The sequence below is a fragment of the Labrus mixtus genome, chromosome 3 (genome assembly GCF_963584025.1).
Source record: "Labrus mixtus chromosome 3, fLabMix1.1, whole genome shotgun sequence".
NCBI classification, from domain to species: domain Eukaryota; kingdom Metazoa; phylum Chordata; class Actinopteri; order Labriformes; family Labridae; genus Labrus; species Labrus mixtus.
Genome location: NC_083614.1, coordinates 29,837,052 through 29,853,937, shown reverse-complemented (window position 1 = coordinate 29,853,937; position 16,886 = coordinate 29,837,052). Strand labels below are relative to the sequence as shown.

At 40.0% G+C, this 16,886-nt stretch overlaps 1 protein-coding gene across 10 annotated transcripts in view; it reads right to left on the bottom strand.

Moving 5' to 3' along the window:
• lrrc7 (leucine rich repeat containing 7) overlaps positions 1-16,886 on the bottom strand; it is a 124,095-nt gene that overhangs the window by 18,208 nt on the left and 89,001 nt on the right. For all 10 annotated transcript variants that reach the window (XR_009672254.1, XR_009672256.1, XM_061034507.1 and 7 more), the window contains 13 exons: positions 16,737-16,754; positions 13,699-13,828; positions 12,406-12,521; positions 12,052-12,121; positions 10,260-10,359; positions 9,802-9,926; positions 8,378-8,644; positions 7,030-7,152; positions 5,637-5,748; positions 3,386-3,629; positions 1,247-1,750; positions 835-1,059; positions 524-752 (listed from right to left, as the gene is read on the bottom strand). Coding sequence is in view for 8 of the 10 variants with exons in the window: in XM_061034507.1 (XP_060890490.1) it covers positions 524-752; positions 835-1,059; positions 1,247-1,750; positions 3,386-3,629; positions 5,637-5,748; positions 7,030-7,152; positions 8,378-8,644; positions 9,802-9,926; positions 10,260-10,359; positions 12,052-12,121; positions 12,406-12,521; positions 13,699-13,828; positions 16,737-16,754 (2,263 nt within the window). In the remaining 2 variants the exon portion in view is untranslated. The remainder of the gene's footprint in view (positions 1-523; positions 753-834; positions 1,060-1,246; positions 1,751-3,385; positions 3,630-5,636; positions 5,749-7,029; positions 7,153-8,377; positions 8,645-9,801; positions 9,927-10,259; positions 10,360-12,051; positions 12,122-12,405; positions 12,522-13,698; positions 13,829-16,736; positions 16,755-16,886) is intronic.

Sequence of the window (16,886 nt, the reverse complement as noted above, 5' to 3'; positions counted from 1 at the left end):
CTGTAGCTCAGCACAGCCTTTTGGAGCTTGAAGTTATGACTTAGTTGTCTGTCATATATACTGATTTGGTTTACTCTCACTGTTTCATAGAGCTCTATTATGTGCGATACAGGAAGCCCTTCAACTTAAGAATCTATCAACCTTCTGTGCATCACCTGCTAAGCACCATATTTTTAGTCTATTTTTAATTGCACAGTTTAAGTTTGTTTCATCTAGGGGTATTCTTTAAATCTTTTTTCAGGTTAATATATGTATGGGAGGGGGGCGTTGGTTTTGCGGTTTAATTTGTAACAAATGTTTCATGTCATGTATGTCTTGTAACCTGCTACTGGATGCTTTGAATTTCCCTTGGGATCAATACAGTATCTATCTATCTATCTATATAGACCCAGGACGTCTGTAAACAAAGTGGAGTATTTAGGCGACTAAAAGCCGGATGATTTCTTCAGAAGTTGGTAGAAAGCAAAAGCAAATGATAGATACCTGAATCTAAATAAAACAGTTTAATGGTAGTGCTGCTTACCTGGGGGTTGTAGTTGTGGTCAAAATGATAAGCCTTATGTGGGATGGAAGGTTTTTGGTTCTGTCCCATCTGGTTGCTGGCTCCGTGTCCAGGGAATCCCAGCTCATCGTCTAACATGGGGGCGGACTGTGAACGTGACATGTTGGTCTGCTCCATAGAACCAGAATACTCGGGACGGTCCAGACTTGTCTGCTGCTCAATGGATGAACTGTAGCTGTCCACGGGAATACTGACGATAGAAGACACAACGGAAGGGCTTTAAAAATCACTCGACTTCTGTTATAGAGAGAGAGAAAAAAAAAAAAACCTACCTGTAGACCTTGTAGGAGCCAATGTCGATCTCATCGATGCTCTGTGACTTCTTAAACTTGGATCTCGTCTCCCTCATCATGGGAGACAGGCGGTCTGAGCTTTTACTCATCACCACGGTCACCTTGTTTCCCCCGCTGACAGTTAGCTGATCCTTTCTGTTCTGGTCTCCCTGGTTGTTGTGGTACGACCAGCTGCCAGGCAACGGCCCTCCACCATGTTCAAGTCTGTGGGTATTATAAAGGATAATCATTGGCATAGTCATCTGTAGAAGACAAAGCTATGAAGCTAAGAAGAAACATTCTTTGTCTAAAAAATGAAAGGGTAAAACAATGTCACATGTCTTTTATTTAGTCCACTTGCATGGCTGACTAAATTATTGGTATTTTTTCTGCTGGAGCTCCATTCAATTACCTGGGGTCTCCGTCCTTGCGGTCAGGGTTGGGGCTGGAGGAGGGCGTCAGATCCAGTTTGGAAGGGAAAGCGGTCCGGTCTTCCAGGGGGCTTGGGGTTCTGGTCCAGTTCTGCCAAGGATTCTGGGATGAAGGTCCAGATTGTTGGTCATTGTCAGGAGTCGAGCGTTGGTTGCTGTGGAAGGGGAGCGTCTGGGTGTCCAGCTCCAGAGGGACCCCTACGATTCGCTCTTGCCTGAGGAGGGGGCGGCGCCCGTGTGTGGACTGGCTGCGGGGTTTGGAGCCCAGCGGAGGGTTTCCCTGACTCGTATTGGAGGATGGACCATCCAGAGGAGACTCCTCAGCATCAAAACCTGTGTTGTCATAGTGAGGGGCTTCTGCCCAATCAAAAGGCTCGCTCAGCGGGCGTCGATCCCCTCGCTGCTGCAGGGTTCCTGATGGAGGGGTTTCCCTCTGAGACAGCAGGGGCTTGGAGTCAATGGGCTTTGGGAACGACTGAGCCAGTCTACAAAGATAAAAAATAGTAATAACTGATTATGCAGTAAAATCATAAATCACATTTACTGCTTTATTAAGTCACACTCAACGGCACTATAACTCTCCCTCTCTGATGTCGGAAACATCATTTAGCCAAAAACATTTGCTGCAGCTAATATAAGAGAGAGAGGCCTTACACAGAATACATTAATAACTTTCTCATTGCCACTTATAGTTTGCAAATATCACAAGTAAGCAGACAAAGAGAAACATATAAAGATGTTGTGCATAACTGCAGGGTTTTGTGAAATGACTACTTTAATGTCAAAAATACCACAGCAAACTTTTAAACCTGTAGTCATGCACTTGGGACAGAGAGCGGCATGCAGCAAATGACCCAGAGAAATTAGTTTTTACTGAAGGCATTCTTATGGTCACTGTCCTTTAAAAAAAATGTGTTTTATACAGACCCTCTGGTGTTAGAGAGGAAATAAAATAACATCTGTCTCCCATTTTTGGTTCTGCATTGAATACATCCACCTTTACATAGTGGATAGTCAACAATACTAAGATTGTAAAGCAGAGGAGTCTACCTAGATACAGTAAATGTGATACTAGAAATGTTACTAGAAATTTGGTTTGAGATAGGGAAAATGCACGTTGGACATTTTTGCATTACCACACCAATCACAGGAAATTCTTACAGAAAGTGAATGACAATATTTCACATTGGGATTGCAACAAACTCTTAATACTATTACGATGCTCAGTATGGTGTACATAAGGAGCTTTGGTTATGCACACATTATGTAGGAGCGGGGCAATTCAAAAAACTGCAGCAAGAGAAAGAAGATGTAATGGCACACTTGCTCCAATGCAACTAAATCTTATATCTTATTCTTCTTTCCCTCGCTTTGATAAGACCATGTACATGTGTAACAGAGGAATATAATTCATCAGTGGCTTTAAAATATAATTTACCTGGACTTATCAGGTCATGATGTTAAATATATTTTGTGTCAAATTGCATAACCTCCATCGTGCTCTACTCTTCAGTCTCTTGGAGCTATACAGAAATGCTATAAATAAATATGGCAGGTAGTTTGAGTTGAGGTGTTTGTTGTTGTGTATAGCTGCGTCGTTTTTTGAAACAGTGTCAGAACATTTTTTTTGAAACAGCCTTTAATGCTATTTTTTTTTTCATTCTGGATCTGTCAAACGTCATCATAAGTGTTCTGCAATCAGGGCAAGAACTTCAGTAACAGGACCATATCCCTTTGTTTTTGCTTTCTTTTTCATTCTTGGTGTAAAAAATAAATTCCTCTAGATAGTCCTGATGCCCAGACCGGATAGCTTTGATGCAGAGAGGAGAAGAGAAGAGAAGAGAAGAGAAAGAGAGAGAATCCTGAAGCGAAGTCAGCAGCATCCTAATGAGCGTCTGTGACCTTGACTGAGCGCGCAGAGGAGATGAGAAAGACACAGAAAGATGGACGGAGGAGAAGACGGATGGAGTGATTGGAAACATGGATGATAGATGGCGGAGATTGAAGAGGGGGAGGAAGAGAAAAAAAAGAAGAAGTGATGATGGATAGTCAGAGGGAGGGACGGTGATGAAATTGAACATGAAGAAAGCGTGTGTGTGTGTGTGTGTGTGTGTGTGTACCTGTTGGTCCAGTGTGTTTGAGGAGCCTGGTCCTTGTTCGGGGCTGTCAGGGCGGGTGTGTGTTGGTGTTGGTGTTGGTGTTGGTGTTGGTGTTGGTGTGTGTGAGAGAGAGTGTGTGAGTGTGCGTTGGCAGGTGGGTTGGAAGAGCCGGAGGAGCCCTGTGAGGGAGAGTAGTCGGAGTAGGTGGCCGAGGAGCCGCTGTGGTTCAGACAGTGGAGCTTATCCACCTCCTCATCTGTGGACTCTGGACAGAAACAGACACACAGATAGCTTTGTCAGTGAAAATGTCACTTCCTCGTCTTTGTGGAAGCACTCTTAACATACAGGAAAGTGTGTTTGTCAAATGCCTGAAAAAAGAATCTGTCTTTATCTTGTTGGACTGGATTTGATTTATCCTCTCTTAAACCCAAGAGACATCGCTTCTATTGTAGTTTGAATTTTCACACTCTGTAACCATTTAACCTTAAGTGAATCATATTTGTAACACAACTTTTTAAGACTACATCCTCAGTGAGATCTTTTCTTTCCCCAAAAAAACCTGATAAATACAACCAGGTACATGCAGTGTACAGATAACCCACCAAGGAAGAGAAGGTATTCTCTTTGGGAGCTTTGTACCAAAAATTGTTGAAATCAGTGCCACAAATGTGATTTTTTTTTTAATCAATATTTTGCCAATTAAAAATAAATATATATACAAATTGTCTCTGATACTTGAATTTGAATATTTCCTGGATTGATGCAACATACAATTACCTTATACGTTATGGTTTATTGTACAGAAAAGTTCATCAGGGTCTGAAGAAAGCCTCATGTGGTTCCAAGTGATTTTTAAATTTTAACTTGCCATGAAAACTTTTTTGGTTTTATCCAAATTATACAATATGTCTTGGATTATGTTTTTGCTGAACATCTGATTTTTACATTTTTGACTGAATCCTTTTATTTAATCATTCACTGATGCCTTCAAAGGATGAATTAAATACAGCCAAATCCAAATTATCAGCTTGTATGTGATAACTGCATCACTTAAACTGAAGCTGAGGAGGCCTTGTCCCGGCAGCAGAAGCCAGGCTTTCAAAGTAGACAGAGCTTCCACAACCTTCAGCAAGTTGATCTGGCACTTCTACAACCCAACGTCGCTGACGCCCAGCCACCACCATCGGACTGTGTCTTGAGATAAAACTTGTTATGAATTGGCGCGATACAAATAATGATTGATTGATTGATTGAAACTCCTCTGTCATCTGAAATTCTTCCTTACTTTGAGTAAAAGCACATGGCAGAATGAATGATTTGGGGGACATTTTTTAGAAACCTCCACAAGCAGAATGTAAATCTCCTTCTTAAACGTCTTAAACTCTTCTTCTCTCAGGATAACTTGGGACAATATTGAGTCCAAAACACTGAAGCAAGTCATAGCGGGGTTAAATGGGGTTGGGGAAACAGTTTTCATTCAACTACAAGCCCCATTCAAATCCTAAAACCTACCACGGAGACATGCAGAAAAAGGTTCAATCAAACCAATGAAAAGTCAGAATCCATTATGGACAGGGAAATTAAAAATAAATAAAAGTCTAGTATAAATAAAAGTACTATTGAACCAGCAGACATTTGTAAAACCTATTCATATTTTAACAAAACAAGCCAATTACAGCTTTTTATTACCTTTGCCTTCAGACCTGTCAATCACAAATTACACACACCAAGCAGAGTTAATCATTTAGAGTTAATCTGACTTAGGGGTGGATTACACTCCGAGCTCTGAATTAAACAGTTTGTCATGGAGAAAAGATAATAACATCCTCGCTCAGTAGACGGGATTAAGGGACTAAATTATTTAGAACAAAGAAAAAAAAAACAGATTTTCGATAAGGCAGTAAAATTCGCTTTGTGCTCATTAGTAAAACTTCTCCAGCTTTGGTTTTTAGCTTTTATGAAACTGAGGCCTTCAGGGCAAAATAAGTAAAAAGGCTGGCGAATAAAGCTGAACACTTTCGACTTGAATCTTGATTCACTGGAGACGTTCACTGGTATCCCCCCCCCCCCCCCTTCTGTGTTTTGTGCTGAAATAAATCCGCTTAACACCATGACTAATTATTGGACACTATTACAACATGGCCCAAAGCTTCAAACAGCAGACACACTAAATTACGGAGTGAACTGAGTGTATGCGTGCTCCTCCGTTTACAACTATGAGTCTCTTTTTATGTCTCTGATGTATCTGTATGTATATGATATGACACAGTACCTTTCTTGTCCTTCCCCAGCAGCACCACCTTTGGTTTGTACATCGGTGGCTCCACCAGGGTGGGCCTCATGTCAGAGATACGGATGTCATTGGGAGAGCCGCCCATAGAGTCCTGTGAGAAGGGGGACATGCAGGTTCATATCAGGACATCCTTACTGTATATATCTCAGTTATGAGCTTACAAGGCAGCAGGCTTCTGTGGAAGGTGAGCAAATTCCAGTTAAAATTTAAACATATGAGCAACTTAACCAGACAAGAGAGCTCAGAATGAGGATCTTTTTAATGTTTGAGTTTTTTAATTTAACCTTTACTTCACCAGGTAACTAACCCATTGAGATCAAGATCTCTTTCATGGGGGAGCAGCACGCGTCCTGATAAACATTAGATGATAAAGAAACAGTTCAAAAAGTAAAAAGGTCATTAGAGTATGCAAATCCAGTCAGTATGTGAAACTAATGTTTGTTAAAGCTGGAAAAAAGGGAACAACATTCAGTTTTGCAACAAGAAACCTGCAATATGCTTGCAAAGACATGAAAGAAGAGCGCTGGCTGCGTAACATGGATGTCAACAATTTGGCTTCATAAATATTTTCAAACCTCATCTTTGCACAGGCTTAATGAGGCAGGGAATTAATTCAATTAAACATGATGACTTTTGATGATTTACACTGAAAGGAAAGACAGCTTTTGTTATTCACAAGAAGGATTTTAAAGTCCTTAACTCACAGTTTGGAGTATAAACTTATGTGTGTAACTTTAAGAATATGTAAATTTCCATCACCCTTTAAATTTTACGTACTTTATTAATCCCTGAGGGACATTCTGCTTTGCACTCTGTTATTTAGAGACATGCTTCTCACACACATGGGTCTGAAATACACACATGCACAAACAGGATCTGTGGACATGCAGTAATGGAGAGATGTCAGAGTGGGGCTGAAACACACTGCTATGCAGGGAGCAGACTAGAGCTGTTGGGGGGTTCTGTGCCTTGCTCAAGGGCACATCCAGAATGCTGCGGAGGGGCAGAGGTCTCAGTTTGTAGGGTTTTGAGTTGGGAACCACAGGGTCACCGGTTCAAGTCCTGGTGCAGATCAAAACATGGAAGTTGGTCTGGTAGCTGGAGAGGTGCAAGGGCTCCTTGGCAGCACTCAGGAAGTGCCCTTGCAGCTACCAGACCAACCGGGACTTGAACCGGCAACCCTGTGGTTCCAAACCCAAAACCCTACAAACTGATAACTCCCTGATAACATCAAAAGAAATCATGCAAACCAAACCTATCAATTTAAAAAGAAGATGACTGAGAAGATGGACTAAACTGGGAATTTCATCAAGCTAAAATCAGCCATGGTTCTGTTTAGTTTAAATGTACTGTGGATCACAACGTGACAAACCTCCGAGCTCTCCGTCAAGTCTTCTTTGTCCTTCCTCTTGGGAATGTCGATGCCAGAGTTATGCATCGATCCCTGATCCATTAGCTGAGACTGAGAGAAGTCCTGCATCTCTCTGTCTGTCACCTGGAAAACACACACACAATTTGTGCTGCCTGTCCTACACCTTAATGATCACAGATCTCCATCCTTTAGGGTGCTGAAGGACTGAGTCCTAATCCCTGGAAAATAAGTAAGCATTTCAAGTCACCTCACCTTGATGTCAATTTATAACACTTGTTTTGGGGGTTAGATGCCTGAAATAGGTCTGTTGTGTAAACAAGCTTTAGAGCTTATCCCAAAATAAAATATGTCAGTGCATACCCTATTTGTGATTTTTTTTTACATCTCTCGGAAAAGGAGACAGCTAAAAAAAGCAGCCGAATGAAACACACAAGATGTGAGGGACATCAAACATCATCATGGTAAACACACAAGTGTAAGCTCAGTGGCAGGGACGATAAAATCATGCAACTATGGTGTAGCTCATTAGCATGCTACAGTTAGCCTTTTATTTCTGGCCGTTGCTTTTACGTTTAAAAAAAAAAAAGGGTAAAGGAATCCTAACCTCTAAACAAGCTAAGCTAACATACGCAGCAGCACTGCACTTAGCCTCTTTTGACAACCTGAACCCACCCAAGAGTTGAAGGGGAAATTGTGATATTAAACTTTAAACTACTTAATTATGTGTTTAGTTTTCATCTTCTATTATTAAGATTTTAAAAACACACTCTTACCATGTTTGATGGGAAGCGCTGAGATAACATTTCACTAAAGCTGTTGTTAGCAGAATCGTTACACTGTTTGCTAGCACTGTTTTTAGTTTGCTGTGTTTTTGTGTCACACCACGATGATTGTCCTGAGAACACTTTTCACTGGCAGCCAGAACATAAGCAGCAGAGGCTCAGCAGCTGTTTGGAAAAGACAAAACCAGCTAGGCTCATAAATGATGGTATTGTTTCAGAGCACTGACTTCAATACTAATGATTCCTATTAAGCTTCTTCAGAGGTGTTCCTGATACTGGTATTGTTATTGTTTAACTTAGCTTTTTGTCTGCAATAATCTAAAATCCATGGGAACGATGCTCTTCATTTTTGTATAATTCTAATTCATGGATCGACCCGCAAAGGTTTGTTCTCTCTGCAGCCCAACATGAGACGGTCTCATGTGTTGATGACTCCAAAGTTGTGTTTAATTCTCGACTACATAAAGAAATATTTGTGTTGTTTTTTGATCGTATCCTGTGGTGATTTTCAGAACATGTGTGCGTGACTGTGAGCATGCTTGTGGCTGTGAGTGTGTGTTTCCTACCTCTTTAGGAGGCAGGGGCCATGGCGGTTCGTATGGTTCTTTGCTGAGGTGTGTGTGTTCCATGTTGGTTCCTGCCGAGGTGGCAGTGCCTGTGCTCAGCTGGTGCTGGTGCTGGTGTTGGTGTTGGTGTTGGTGTTGGTGCTGGTGCTGGTGTTGGTGTGGGTGTCCGGCGTGTACGCTTTTACCCACAAGGCTTTGCACTGACTTGACCATGTTCTTTAGGTCCTCAGGGTAAGGTGTTGGGTAGCGCTTTAGGTTTATCTCCACCTTCACACATAAATAAAAATGGGTTGAGTGGTGTACACATGCAGAAAAAGGACACACACAGTGAGCATGCATCTACTTAAGAGTGCAAGTAAACGTGTCAGCTCGTGTGAAACTTCAAAACTTCTGAAACAAGGCATCATCAGCTCTGTCACAGTCGGGTTTTCTCCGATTTCTTGTTGAATGTTCTGATGTTGTTTTCCTTCTTGACCTTCTTGTAAATCATTTCTCAATTGAACATTGATATTGTGGTACTGACAGCTCTATTACTTCAGACACTCCAATAAACCAGTAAAATCTGACGAGAGGCAAAACAGCAGTGTGGGAGGAATCGCAGGATTATGGAAAATACTTTTCTTACTTTCATTTCACTTTCAAAAGAATCCAACACAAAAGGAAATTCTCCTAGACTTTTCAATATTGCTTATTTTAGATGGCTTTATTAAAAGTGGATTCTGATAGGTCAGTTCTCATCTTCTATGGTGTGTTATTTCTTTATATTATTTCATTTGTTTAAACTACTACAATGTTTAAACTAGTAACAATATTTAAATAAATGAATGATCTACAGTATATGTAATTTAAAACGATCAGTCACTAAGGGGACAACAAATGATCATCACCCTGTTTGGTTTCACAGCTGCAAAAGGACCTGCTTGCTCTCTGTGATCTATTACAAGGTTTTTTTCAATGTTCAGATGTCAAGTGAAGCCCAGTGAAATTATGTTGATTTTGTCACAGAAAAATTCCAATAGTGTATCACCATTGTTTGTCAAACAGCTCAGAAACTATGAGACACCAATGAGCCTCAGCTGTTGAAATCTGAGATACAAAATATTCTGCATCCATTGAGAAGAGTAAGATGCATAATAGTTAAAATGTGAAAATCTGTCTGTCTCTCTGTCTATCTTTTATCGATTGACAAAGAACTGATAATTCAGCCTGTAGAATTTTAGGCTCATTCAAGGGTTGGATATGCTCCAGTTTCCGGTCAGTTAATGCTGTCTTTGCAAAACTTGTATTGAATCCCTGGCTGCCTCAAATGACCTCCTGCTCTTATGCTCAGCAGAGACAAAGAGAGAGAGAGAGAGAGAGAGAGAGAGAGAGAGTGAGAGAGAGAGAAAGAGAGAGAGAGATAGAGAGAGAGAAAAAGAGCTGACCTTGACCTTCCCAGAGTTGTCTTCTTCTTCTTTCTTATCCTCAAAGTCAAAGGCCACAGTCATCCTCTGCTGTCTCTGCTCCTCCCAAAGAGTAGGATTAAAGCTGTCACTGTCTGACTGGTAGTCTGCACACACAAGCACATAAACCCAGAAACATACATTAAAGACCGGGTCAAAACGACAAATACAGTTTGGTTTAATTCTTTCACAACACACGTTCCCACACAAAAACTATTTTACAAATCAATTCTCAGAAAAAAACATCTAAGAACTCAACATATGCTAATACTGGGAAATTAATAACTGTAATAACACCGATACCAATCTACACACACACACACACACACACACACACACACACACACACACACACACACACACACACACACACACACACACACACACACACACACACACACACACACACACACACACAGGTGAACATGCAGAGTTTTTACCCTCATCATGTCGTGGTTGTTGAGGAAACATGTAGTTGGTCAAAACCTTCTGTTTGGTTTCAGGGTGGGCTTCTGTCTGCAGGGGGATCAGAGCCTTGGACTGCAAACACAAACACACACACACACACACACACACACACACACACACACACACACACACACATATGATTGTCATTGTATTCTTGATAACACTCCCTGATAGTCATCTAAACTGAATCCTAACTCGTGTAATTAATGGTTTTGTTGCAAGCTGAGTCATTTTAAGAATATCTGATTGGCTAGAGCTTGATTTGAATCAAATCCCATCTGACTGAAAGGTAGGAGTATTCATGTTAATCACTTGGTAACAATTTGCCAATCACTTTTCCAAAGAATAAAACTGACTATCAAACAGCCGAGCACTGATTCAACAGTGAAATTTATAACACAAATTCAATCTTGCAATATGAACACTTGGTCTAATAATTTGCATCTTTAATTTGCATGTTCCTCTGATATATATATAAAAAAACACTGATTAACATCTATTAACATGATAATTTGATGGATTTTCTAAATGTCTTTGCAAACAAAATTTTTAAATGTGTAACAGTTTTACTAATTGTTTGTTTACAAAAATCAGAGAAAGCTGCTCGTAAAACCCTCCGTTACTGCATGACAACATCCGTCAGTTTTGTGAAACAGGACATGCATACAGTGAGTTTTGTAGCAGAATATGCAAACATTAGTGTGTATTTAAAATGTCAATATAAGACCAAACTGCTATTTTACAAATTACATTTGAATTAAAAATGAGCCTTCAGCATTTCAGGAAGTTTCATTGATTAGCCTCTGACGACATGTTGAAGTGAACTTCATGAAGACCACCTTTGTGTTGGGGAAAGTTGTTGAAGGGGGGAGTTTGCAAAATAATACATCATGATGGACTGAACAATAACTTGATAATTGAGATAACTGTATTATGAAGTAATATCAGATAAAGTCTCAGTACATATGACAGATGTGTTATTGAACCTCAGCGTAGTAATTAAGAAAATTGATATGCAACGAGTTTCCCACTGCAACTGCAATAATGTTAAATTCAGTTACAACATTGTCAGCACGAACATGTCAAAGTTATCACCATAGACTGTATAAAGAATGGACAGCATAAGAGATCCTTAGAAGTGAAGTCAAATGATTTAGAGCTCCCCCTGCTGGCTGGCTGCAGTATAGGTCATAAAAGCTGCCGCCTCCATGTTAACAGATGGAACATGGGTCAAACTTTAAATTAAAATACACAACAAATAAAGATGGTTTCTGTCATTATAGTTCTTATCGTGCTGATTTAGTCTCTGAGAAATGAACTTTCAAGAGTTATTTGATGCAAAGAAAGAGTGGATTTAATGTAATGATTGACAGACCTGTTGATAAATGAGGCTCATGCAGCTTTCTTTATCGGATTAGCAGAGTAAAGGAATCTTCGATTAGTAATGATCCACTCTTTAGTACCTTAGCCTTTAGATCTCTTGTTCTTTTTTCTAAATATTTGTTTCCTCTTGTTTAACTTTGCACAGCCCCTGTACAGAGGCTGTTGTTTTCGAGGCAGTCAGCCCGGGTTCAAATCTGACCTTAGGCTCCTTTCATGCATGTCAATTCCCACTCCGATTTCAGGCTGTTTGTACTGAACTAAAAACAGTCTGTTTGGAGTAATGGCTTTGTCAACTGATTAATATGTATATATTCATACAGTAGGTGTGTGTGTTTGTGCTGCACACTTGTTAGCAGGAAAGCAGTGGGAGGTGAGAGATACCTGATTGTCAGAGAGCCAGAGAGCTGCCAGGTCCTTCAGCTTCGTGAAGGTAAATGGTAAATTCTTTAACCTGAAAGAGAGAGAAAGAGAGAGAGAGAGAGAGAGAGAGAGAGAGAGATGTTTCATCTGCCCACGCACTGTACAGCCTGCAGAGCACGTCACCATGGCAACACACTCAGCCATTCCCATGGCAACTGCCGGCCATGAGATCAGCTAGAGAACCAGAACGGCCATTGAGAAAGAAAGTGCTGCCTGCTTGTGTGAATGTGTGTGCATCTATTGTCACTACTGAGTCATAGTTTGATTATCTGTGTGTGTGTGAGTGTGTGTGTGTGTGTGTGTGTGTGGTTATACCTGTTGTCACTAAGGTTAAGGACTCGTAGTTTGGTCATCTGTCCGATTTCGTCAGGAAGAAACTCCAGTTTGTTGGAACGCAGCGACATCACCGTCACATTCTTACAGTTACCGATCTGAAACAAACACACACACACATCAAACATCACATTACATCATCATCGTTACATTATAGTCTAGTACTGAAAAATATCTTCTACATGACAAAGACCTTCAGACAGTCTCCACTGCACTACTGTGTATCAAGAGTTTTAGTGCAACTTCTGAATTTAAAGAATCTATGTATAAAGTATGTAAATATACATTTGGAGTTAACCCATCCAGTGTCTCGTACCCAAAATAAAGGCATAAAAAGCCCCAATATAAAAGCTTTCAAATTAATGATAATTAGGATTTAAATTTGGGACAGTACTGTATTTTCATATATGTGGACATATTTCATTTTAAACTTGTAAAGAGTACTTCACAGAATCAAAATATTCACTCTTACTCTAAAAGACATCTCCTTATCATCCAATATTTAGCCTTTGAGTCAATGGGACTGCTCTTTATTTAAGGAAATTTATAAAAAAAAGTAATATGTGATAATTAAAGGGGACATATTATGAAAATCCACTTTTGAAGTGTTTTTTGAACATATATCTGGGTAACCTGAGTGTCTACCGACCCACAAAATATGAAATAAACCCATCCAGTCCTTTGTTTGTGGTCTGCATAAGTCTTACAACACGGAGAAAAATGATCTGTTTCAGATTTGCTCTCCTTGTGATGTCACAGCGGGATTCTGGTAAAAAAAAATCCCCTCCCCTTGTATCTCCACCCATGGACTCCACCCTCAGCCTAGATCAAAACTTTTGCGCAGGTCCGCCATTTTTATTCTCGCTAGCGAAGGAGTGATGTCTACGGGGAAAACTCAGGGGGGGGCTCATTGCATTTAAAGAGACACACACACCAAAACAGAGCGTTCTGAGAGAGCTGGTTTATACAGGGTCACAAACCTCCTCTCGTGCTTGATTCATGTTATATTTTGACCAAAGCACAGCACAGATGTTTCATTTAAGGTGAAAAGGTAGAAAAGGGATAAAATATGTACTCTTTAAAACTACTTTTTAAGCAGTCAAATGTTTTGATTTCCTCCTATTTATTCTCAGATTTGTGGTCAGTTCAAAAACATTTCATCTGCTTTTACAGGCAAAAAAAAAAAAAGTAGAAAAAAAGACAATTTAAAATCACTCAGTTTCTAAAAGATGTAAAGACCAGGACTGCAACAAGGATTATAGAGGGTGTTCCTACCTCCCGGGGCAGCTCTGAGAGGAAGTTCTCGTCAGCAGCGAAGGTCCTCAAATTGTGCAGGTAGCCGATAGTGGGCGGCAACGACTCCAACTCATTACAACTAACGTCCAACTCCTCCATCAGAGACAGACTGTGTGAGAGGAACAGATGCAGACAGGAGGAGATACAGAGAAAATGACAGAAAAAAAAGAAAGAAACAAAAAGAATCATTCTGCAAACTGCACAAGCTTTGTTACAACCTGACATTTCTACAAGGGCGCTAAAGGATGAGGGTGGTGCTACTCTTTATTTTTCCTGTTGTCAACAAACCCATAAAAAACACTCATCAAGTAGTGTGTTTGTAGACAAAAAGTCAGCTTCTATCTGTAAGGGGAAAAAGGCTCCTTAATTATCTTACAATGTGTAGTTACATGGACAAGTGTTGATAGAAGGGCTAATGCAGAGTTGGTTTTGTATTTTTTGTGGGATTTGTAGACAAAAAGAAAAATGTCAAAATAACAGCAGCCTAATCCTGTGAGGTGTTATGATAAGAGCCAGGAAGAAGAGATTGCTGGGAGAAGAAACAGATCAACAGATTGAAGAATCATCCAAATGACTCTATCAGTGGGTGGATAAATTAAGCCATAACTAAACAATACACATCTTACTTTGGTGTTACAAACATTTGTTTGGTCTCATTTCCTACCCATCTTTTCCCACTTGAATCCGACTTTGCTGTTTGTAATTCTTCAACCTGGATCTCATCTTCTCCCCTCAGCCAAGATCCACAGAAACACCCACGACAGGCCCTCTCTACAGCAACACCCTGACCCCCTGCCACGATTGGCCTAGCAGCCCGCTAACAGCCGGCTAATGCTAATGAGACAACAATTTTACATTAATGTACTGTCACTGTTAACATTGCATTGGTTTGCTATTATTCCCAATGGACTGGGACCATCTGGGCCACCATATGGACTAACAAGGGAGAGGAGAGGAGGTTTAGTATTTAAGGCGAGTACATTTTGACTACTTAATTGTTTTCTCTGTGAATTCTTTGGCATTCATAACTAACAAAAAAGATGTCTCCTTCTCCCCTAAACATATACAACTGGAGTTTAATCTCTCAATTACAACACTTCGAAGATTATTTGGCAGCCAAATGTTAACCAAACCCATAATCCTTCAATCCTTCTTGTAGGTGTTGAAAGAAAAAACAGTTTCTCGTTGGTTAATCTTCACCATAAGACACAAGTTTCTAGATTTACATCTCCTTGGAAACAAGGGAGAATATATCTGCTATCCTGCTTGGTTATCCCCGACCAATGCTACAGTTCCCCAGAAAGAAACTTGTGCCATATTTCCAAAAAGCATGGTATCAACTGTACTCTACTCCACTACCCTGGAACTGGTACTTGTACTTTCTCTCCTTTTGTTTTCCACTTCAGATAGTATCTGCTGTCTGGAGATGGGTTTCTAGCTGAGCATCATGAGGTGTCAAATGTGTAAATAATGTATTTCATGACTTTTAGGTGGACTGCTTTTTTTTGGTGTCACTGAATTTAGCATTGTCTCAGATCGCTTATACGCCAGCTAGGTTGATACCCCAAAAATACCAAATAGCAGGTAATATCCAAAACGTCTGTCAATGAAAAACAAAAACAGAACAGTTCCAAGTGAAGCAGGTAGAGTTGAGTTGATCGGCACCATGCAGTGGAAACGAGGCATAAAACACTGGCAGCACACTTGTTTTAAGATCCCTCTGTGTGAGAGTAGCAGCTAAGTTAGCAGAAAGTCACTTCTAAATCTGAGACACATCATCGTGGGAGAACATTTCCACATCTCAGTGGATTCTTCTGCAGTATTGTGCAAAAGTCTGAGACCACCACTAGCTCTGTTGTTTTAAAAATGATGATCCATAAGCCTAAGACCTTCGCACAGTACTGAATACATCTATCATCTCATAGCTGATATATGGCTTTAACTATTAACAACTTCAGTGAAACACAAGACTTCAGCTGTTCTTTTAGTTAAAATAACTGGACATTCATTTTCTTTTCCATCCATAATGGCTTGTACAGCAAAACAAACATCTCCTGATTGACCTCTGTGAAAACATACTGCACAGAATGTACTTATTATATTATTATACTAAAAAAACAAACGTGTAACTCTATGGATGCAGGTACAGTGACATGTGGATAGAACAGTGTTGGCATCAGGCCTCTTTCATAATCATCAGAAATACACACAGACTTAAAAGGGTAAGAACAGGAACTTTCAAGGACGTTTTGGCTTAATCAAAGGGGAAAGCAGTGTATCTACAGTTCTACTTATTGAATCTAAAACCGGGGATTTGTTCAGGAGGACAAAATGTTTTCAGAGCGTTCAGATACAAACATGTTGCAAAGAGCAACATTTTCTTCCATTTATTGTAGAGTATATAAAACAGCACTCGTCAGGTCTTCTCAATCCATCACAGATGAAATGACTCCAAATGGCAAAGAGGGAAATAATTCATTTATTCCACTCAAATGAATTCAATGTAATCCATTTCTGTGACTGTAGGCTTTTGTTTGAAGTGTCCACAGAGAGAGAGTTAAACATTCATTCTTATTTGCAAAGTGGGAAAATGATCGTGTTCATAATCAATCTCTAAAGTACACAGAGATAAAATGATGTGTTTCCCCTTCAGAAATATTCTAACAAATGTCATTCTAATTTGATTTCTGTGATTAAATGTGGACTGTGATGGATTATAATACGATTAGTGTAATAAATTGCTGAATCACTTTACATGCAATCATTTTCGGTTTCAAATTTGTACATTTTAGCGAGGCAGTTTCACTTAACTCTGGAGATTTTTCTTCAAATGCTGAGTCCAAATTTAAAAAAAAAGGAATATGTCATGAAGTAGAATGATTCTTTGGTTTATGTTTGCATGTAATTTTCCAAAGCCCTTCATGGTGGTGTGCTCTGGTGTTTGTATCTGGAACACATTTGAAACATCTGTGTGTCTCTGAACACACCCCTGGATTCAGCGAGCTAATGTTACTCACCCGTGCTTGGGCTTCGCACTGTTGCCACGGCAACGCAGCAAACAACACACAGAACGCCCCAATTGTGAGCCATCATAGTCAACAACGCAACCAACAGTAATAAACAAGAAAAACAACAACCCACCTAAGATAAACCTTCTGAGATAATCT